The 7590-nt window shown below is 56.0% G+C and overlaps 1 protein-coding gene across 1 annotated transcript in view; it reads left to right on the top strand.

Annotated features, from left to right (window-relative positions):
• Window positions 1-7342, top strand: part of LOC113206304 (luciferin sulfotransferase) — a gene marked incomplete at its 3' end in the record, with an annotated part of 9586 nt that extends 2244 nt beyond the window's left edge. The window contains 4 exon segments of the mRNA XM_052275938.1: window positions 5202-5420; window positions 5711-5810; window positions 6616-6763; window positions 7127-7342. Coding sequence (XP_052131898.1) covers window positions 5202-5420; window positions 5711-5810; window positions 6616-6763; window positions 7127-7342 — 683 coding nt within the window.
• Between the last annotated feature and the right edge of the window lie 248 nt (window positions 7343-7590).

The following is a 7590-nucleotide window of genomic DNA, read 5'->3' as shown; positions in this document are numbered from 1 at the left end:
TTTCAATAATTTATTAACAATAAAATTTAGCAGTTCAGATGGTCGTTTTTCAGTTATACATAATCATTTTGAGGGGACATATTGAGTTCGCTCACCGACCCGTTCGTTTCGTCACACCACACGAAACACACACACGCACACGGACTACATTGCGTTGCGTATCATCGAGTTAATCGAGGCTGACGTCCATTTTCGCCGCTCAATAATCCGCCCCGCTGGCGCCCGCTGGCCACCTCTCGGCGCGCACGGGTAAAATTGAGCGGCCAGGCAGAGGCAGGACAGGCCCCGGGGCTCCGCGCAGGGCTCTGCGCGACGGGGTGGTGGCCCGGCCCGGCCCGCATTTGATGAGAGCTCAATATTGAGCCATAAAGAGGTTTACTGCCATCAGGCCAGACGGCGCTGGGCGGGCCGGGCCGGGCCGAGGGCGAGCGGTGGCTGGGTGGCTGGCTGTAGGCATGCGCGGGCTCATCGTGTGGTGACTTACGGTGCCGGCTAACCTGATACGAGAGCCTCTGGCGGAACGGGATTCCGTGCTTTTCTTCTTATTGACAAGGTACCCCCGATTAAGGCTTAAGCGGGCTTAAGCGTTGTTAGGTTAGGTTAGGTTTGTAGTGGTATAGATTGCCGGTATGCATCTGGTCGCTGGGTTGCCCAACACACGCACCGGTGAGCTTTAAGTGAAGGTGGGGCATGTTGGATTTTCAGTGACGACGCGCACTCCGAGAATGAACGATTCTTGGTTCATGAGTCAAATGCACTCAACCTAATTAAGACTGTTTTGCACTTGATTTCACAGCACTTTCCCTTGCAGTCAGATAGACGCTTGATTCGTGTTTCAAATGCACTTGGATCCATGTGCACTTGGTACGTTAACGATTTAAGTCAAGCGTATCTGTCTCACTGCTTATGGAATTGTTCTCAAATCATCTTCAAAATACTCCATACATTCGATATTGGTTGTATTTTACTCTTAAACAATCAATCCGCCTTCCTGGGTATGCGGGCGCGGGCTACACACACATGCCGCATGCCGCCGCATTGCCGTTTCCAACAGTGTCGTTACACTGCGATGGCAGCAATTTCTCTTCTCTCGATGCTCCTTCTCTCCCGGGCCTTCATCCTTCGGGACGCCCTCCCTGCTCCGCTGCTCCGCTTCCACTCCCCGCCGAGGACCCAATATCCCCCCGGGATTCCGTTGTTCGTCTCGCTACGCCGCGCACCTGGGCCGGTGTCCCCGAGCGTGCTCCGGGGCCGGGGCCCGCCCCCGCCCCGCCCGAGAGAGGCGGTGGCGGCGGCAGCGCTGCAAACGTGATCGACAGAGAGAGAGAGAGAGAGAGAGAGAGAGAGAGAGAGAGAGAAAGGGAGAGGTGGCGAGAGAGGGAGAGGGTCACAGATTATCGGTCAACCCCCTTCCCCCCACCCTCCGCTTCCTCGGAGGTCTTCTGGAGCCCGCAGAGCCCCGGCCCGGGCCCCGCAGTCTTTCCCCCTTTTTCTTTTGGCCCTTTAGGTGCTTACTCCCCTCCTCCCCCCTCCTAAAAAGTTTGGAGGTGACTGCATAATGTATCGCCACGGCACACCCGAACCTCGGGAGGGCGGCGGCGGTCTGGCGCGTCGAGGGGGGACACACTCTATCTCTCTCTCTCGCTCCTATCACACGCAATCCCCCTCTCTCTCCATCTCTTCTGTCACACTCTCTCCCAGGTCGTAGCGTTTACCTGCGCTACTGCGCCCGCCTCGTTCGAGCGACTGTTATGGTGCCATTTGCCTGCCCCGCAGCCTAAAGTCATTGTCACCAAATAAAATCTGAACGACAATCAAAGCTTTTCGGTAGCCCATGGGTGGGCTGCGGAGCCGTGGAGCCGTATGTCGCCGTGGTCGCAGTGACGATAGGCAAACCCGTCCACACGCCTGCACACGGACTATTATACCTTTTCACCAGGTGGCTGATTATCCCCACGCACTTGTGTACCGCACGCCTGCGTGTGCGTGCGAGCTTGCCTACTCGCTCGGCCCGAAATATGGCGCCGTTGTCAGGAGCGATGGGCAAGCTCGCCCTGTACAACTACAGAAAGTGCGCGGGGTTAATCAGCCACGTGGTACTTGCAATGGGCGTTTCGTAGAAGCAACAGCAGCGTGCCCGGTGCAAACTCGGGCGTCACACCGACAGGCAGCAGGTGGGGCGCGGCGCGCGCTCGCGCGATCCCCCGCGGGAAGGCTGCCAAGCCCGTGGCCTCGGAGTGCACCTGCGACCCGCGGCACGGCACGGGCGAGGCGCGTGCATTCCAACTCCAACTTTACTGGCGCACAGTAAATTCACTTACAGACTCCCCAAAGTGTCCGTCCAAAGCCCGCCCCGGCTCGCCTGCTGTTCGCTAGAGTGGTGGTGCTGCTGCTGGCTGCACTGCTGACGTTTCGTATTCCTTTCGCTCAGAGTCATGGAGTACCGCGTCCTGGAACTCGCTGTTCACATCTGCTGTACGCCCCTTTAAAAGCAAGAATTTGTATTCAAAGTGTGCTCCGAAAATGTAACAGTTGGACGAGATGCAACACGGCTTTTCTATGATAGCAACAAACTGTACCGGGTGTTTCATAAAAGACACAGGTGGGGGCGGGTTTGCCTACCCGCTCTGCCCGTAAGGCGCCATAGCCCCTTGGGTAGGCTAATCCGCCCGTATCTGTGTCTTTTACGAAACACCCGGTGGTACACCCAATAAATTGCGAGAGAAACTGTGTGCACGATTTTTCCAATGTACTCAATCTTTTGGGGGGGGGGCACTGCGCTCGATCGCGGAGAACAGTTTTCTGAGACCAAGAATAACAATGCAGCAAAAAAAAAAAATCGAGTACACTCTTTCCTCCTCTGTAAGAATCCGGTCCGCTGGGACTTTCTCACTCCCACTGTTGGAATTTCGAGAGTAGATGGGGACGAAGAACTCTTTTGTGCGGCGGTTCTCGTTTACACCTACCTTGGCGCGTGTCTGCAGTGTTGGCCCGCTGCCTCCGGATAGACAGCTCCGGATAGCGCCACTCGGCTCGGGTTGTTCCATCAGATTGGAGTAGCGAGCGCGCCAGGGGCCCCGCGCCCCGCTGCACCCGTGCCAGACAAGGCCCGACTCTCTTAAATGTTCGGCAAGAGACATTTTTTTGGCCGTTGCAGAATGCATTTATTAAACCTAAGAAATGCCTTTTTCTTTGGTTCAGCAGACGGTAGAAATTTGTCACTTAATAGCAGTTGTAATCATTGCATCATGCAATGGAAAAACGGCAACATGCATTTACACACGTGCTGAGGAGTTGCCTACCAGCTCGTTCTGCTCGTGAGTATTCGTCAGCAATTCATGCCCATTTGGCTGGGAACACTTCTTGGCTCACAGTGCCTCTGCCAGGAAACTGGAGCAGCACAATTACTTCGCTATCACACCGACCTCTGTTGACAGTACACGTTCCCACGTGGTTGATAGTCTATTCCGTAACCCTACGTGCCGCTCCACAGCCGAGCCCTGCCCGCCGCCGCTCCAAAACCAGAGCACACGCTGTCCGGAAGGCTGGGAGCCGAGCTAATATACTCAGGGCAAGCACGAGTGAGTAAGGCGGAGGACGGGGCGGGGACGGAGGAAGTTAAGGATGACACGTGGCGCTCTGCATCCACACACTCACACATTCTCTCTCTCTCTCTCTCTCTCTCTCTCTCTCTCTCTCTCTCTCTCTCTCTCTGTTTGTGTCTCTCTTGCTTTAGGCCGCCCAGGTCTCGTTATCGGCGGAGCGGAGTGCAGTGTGACGCCCGTGCAGTGGTCGGTATGGGCGGTCAAGGTCGCACAGGGGAGAGAGAGAGAGAGAAGGAGAGAGAGCAATAAAAAGAGGCGGTGCGCGAGGCGCGTTTGAGCGGAAGTAGGCATATAGGAAAGCGCAATCAAATGTCAGTAGCAGCAGCAGCTCGCACTGCACTCTACTAGCGCCCGCGGCCAGTGCGCTAGTGCAGAGAGCGCAGCGCAAGTCACCTGCAGCAGGTCCCCTGCAGGCTGCGGGAGGTAGTGGGCACCGAGCCGTAATGGACCATCAGTGGGGAACCAGCAGCAGGGGAAGCCCCGCCGGCCAACCAACCGCAGATGGGTATAAAACGTCGTTATTATTATTATTTCAATCAGTGCCACTCGCTCAACCGGACACACGGCGGTGCGGTGTGCAGGTAGCAGTAGCAGCTAGGGCCGCGCGGCCCGCACACTGTCGCTGCCGAGAATCAGCGCGAGTGAAAATTACGTGCGTTACTCGAGAGAACGAACGGGGAACGGGCGAGTAATTTGCATTTTAAATGCCCCCCCCCTTCCGTCTGTCCGCGACTTTAAACGCGCGCACTGTCGGAAGGAGGAGGCTATACGTAGGTTTCGTCGACTGTGTTGGCCACTTATTGCAGGCGTGTGACGAGCATGTACCATACATTTGCAAATCAGAGAGACGCGTTAGTGAGTAAGTGTGTGTGTGTGTGTGTGTCGGGCGGACGCTGACATGCGCCGCCACGCTGCTGACTGCATTCCTCCTCATTAAAAGCGACGTGCTTGCTCGGTCGGCCAATAACTGTCTGCGCCCGCCCGCCTCTGTCGCTCGCAGAAGAGGCGCGGGTGACACATTTAATGAGAATGGACAATCACTTTGTGTCCAGCCGAGTTGCGTTCTTATAAGCACCTAGCTTAATTTGGGCGCAACTTTGTATCAAGAGGTACGCTCTAACTTGTCAGAGACTATTTTCATCCGCTTGAGGATGTCCTAAAGAACGAACCGCCTCTCGCGCGCTCTGTTGTTGTGATGCTTTTTGATCCTTGCACAATTTTCGACAGGGGCTGGCTGCGCCACGGGCTAAAAGCTTCAACGTGCCTGCACCTGTGAATGTAAAATGTGTGGGAACTCCTGATTCCGTATGCAGGTTTCCCCCTGCCACAATGTAAATATAAGCTCACAGATGTTTATTGCCATTGTTTTGGCCGCAAACAAAAAATAAATCACAAAAAAAAGACGAGGGGTTCCCCTTTCATGAAAAAGGTGTGGAAGGAGTTGGGGAGTTGACGAGTCAGAGCAAGTGGGGCACGGGAGTTTGACGGAAAAAGACGAGCAAAAAACAAATAATAAGAATAAAATGCCAATTATTGCTTGCAGCTTAGGAGATGTTTGACATTGTAATGACAGTTTCAAACGTCTGCTGCTTTCAGTTTTCACGGCCATGGGCGCAGCGGACGACGCGCGCCGTCTGGGACCGGCCGGGTGCAAGGTGGCCGAGCAGTGCGGTTCGGACATGATGCCCCCCGCGAACGTGGCCGTCGGCCAGGGCGGTTGGGCGCTCTCGGACAACTTCCTCAAGTACCGCGACGCCATCCGGGACATGGAGGTCCGCCCTTCGGACATCTGGGTCCTGTCCTTCCCCAAGTGCGGTGAGTAGTATGTGGTGTGAGTGTGCACTGGAAACGCAAGTGTGTGAATGTCGCACACTTGTAGTTGTCTGCTCTCATTTTTGTTGGTGTGTAAATGCCCATTCGTACACTACTTATAGATGTGAGCTGTCACACGAAATTTACACAGTTGTGCCTCCATGTGTACTAATAGCGTTCGCACACCTTCAAGTGTTGGACATTCGCACACTTGGGTTTCCGGTGTGATGGGTGCCGCCAGGTGTGAGCCGGGGTCAGGGTTTGTTGACTTGCGACCACTTCCGGCTCCGCAGGTACGACGTGGACCCAGGAGATGGTGTGGCTGCTGGGCAACAAGTGCGACACGGAGACCGCGAGGAGCACGCCCCTCGCCTTCCGCTTCCCGTTCCTGGAGTAAGGTGCCCACCGTGCCTGCCGCACCTCTCGCCCGGCGGCTCGGGGCGCTGCATTTTGCATGCTTTAATTAGTGGGACCCCGAACACAAGCCACAAACACGCCCCGCCTCTCTTTTTGCATTTATTCCGCCTCTCTCGTGTCTCTCCTCCTCTCTCTCTCTCTCTCTCTCTCTCTCTCTCTCTCTCTCTCTCCCACACTTTCTCACTCTCTCGGTCCACCTTCCCGGTCTTTTAGTCTCCACGACCCCCTCCTCCGTACCCGGTCTTCCCTTTTTGCTCTGCTTTTATTAAATTCTCTTCTTGTGACGGCGGAGTGACCCGGGCAGTCAGGCGGGCGGCGCCAGCGACGCGCTGGGGGTCCGGGTGGGCTGGGCTGGTGCTGGTGGGCTGTGCTGGTGGGTCCCTCCTGGGGGGGTGGGTCTCCTGGTTGTCTGGGGACGGTGCGGGACGCGGTCATGGGAAATGGGGGGGGGGGGGTCGAGGTGGGCTCTGGAAATATTAGCAAACACCGCGAGCCAGCGCAGCAGGAGCGGAGGGGACGGCGGTGAGCCACCCGGCCTGGCCGCACATCAAACACGGGCGGGATGAACTCGGCCAGGCCAAACATGTCACAGTTTATTACGGGAAATATATATTTTTTCGGTTCCAAGGTTTCAAATGTTCTATTATACGATCCTTGAAATTTCGCGCTGTCGTTGTTAAAATCGCCCCCGCATATCGCCCGATATATATTTTTCCATTTTAAAATACGCGGGATACGTGGTTTTAGTGAATGTACAAATTTTTTAATATTTGGCCCACAGCTTCACACCTCTAGGCATTCCGGAGGGCGAGGACTTTGTCGACACCGTCGAGATCGTCGCTGGCCTCCCCCGTGACCAGCCCCGTTTCATCAAGAGCCACCTGCCCCTCGAGTTCCTTCCCAAAGACCTGCTCAAAGTAAACCCCAAGGTAAGAGAAATCGTCCAAAAAGTAGAAGTATTTGACTATTTATTGAAGCTCAGCGCCTGCGAAACTCGGGGTAGGCCACCCCGCAGTGCACGCACGCGCTGCATGCAAGATGTTGCCTACCTAGTAGGCGCTTTCACAGTTTGCGCAGGCTGAACTTGACAGTCTCGCAAGAGCGAAACACTGGCGTTCTTTGTGGATGATCCGTTAAAGCATAACATGAGAAGCGGGGCAAAATGAACGGTGATAAATCGCTGTCTCAGTAGCTGTACTGCGAAATGGCGTCATTGAAACGACACCTGCCCTGGTGCTACCCTTCCGATCGTGTCGTTGTGACTGCTAATTCTTCCGCCTCTCTGCGCGCAGCTCATCTACGTGGCCAGGGACCCTCGGGACGCGTTCGTGTCGTACTTCCACCACTACCGCATGATCAACTCGTACAACGGCGACATGGACGACTTCTTCGAGGCGCTGCTCGCCGACGAGGTGCTGTTCGCGCCCTTCTGGAGGCACGTGCTCGAGTTCTGGGCGCTCAGCGGCCGGGACAACTTCCTGTTCATCACCTTTGAGGAGATGAAGAAGGTGCGTCGTCTAGTGAACCGTAAACAACCGCTCCGCTGGATTGTGCTCCCATCGCCCCCACCCTTCTCCGGTTCCTTCCGCCTGACACAAAGCGAGCTCGCCTCGCACACCCCGGCCCCGGCCGCGCGCAGCCGCGCACATACGGTACGGACTGGAACAAAGCCCCCGGCTTCCCTCGGCTCGGCTCTGCCGCCCAGCCCGGGCCTCTGAGAGCCGGGCGGCAGCAATGGCCCAGCCTGCCCCCCCCC

Source organism: Frankliniella occidentalis, unplaced genomic scaffold (genome assembly GCF_000697945.3).
Source record: "Frankliniella occidentalis isolate FOCC.00 unplaced genomic scaffold, Focc_3.1 Scaffold1218, whole genome shotgun sequence".
Taxonomy (NCBI): domain Eukaryota; kingdom Metazoa; phylum Arthropoda; class Insecta; order Thysanoptera; family Thripidae; genus Frankliniella; species Frankliniella occidentalis.
Note: the sequence above shows the minus strand (reverse complement) of the source record. Positions and strands in the feature narration are given on the sequence as shown.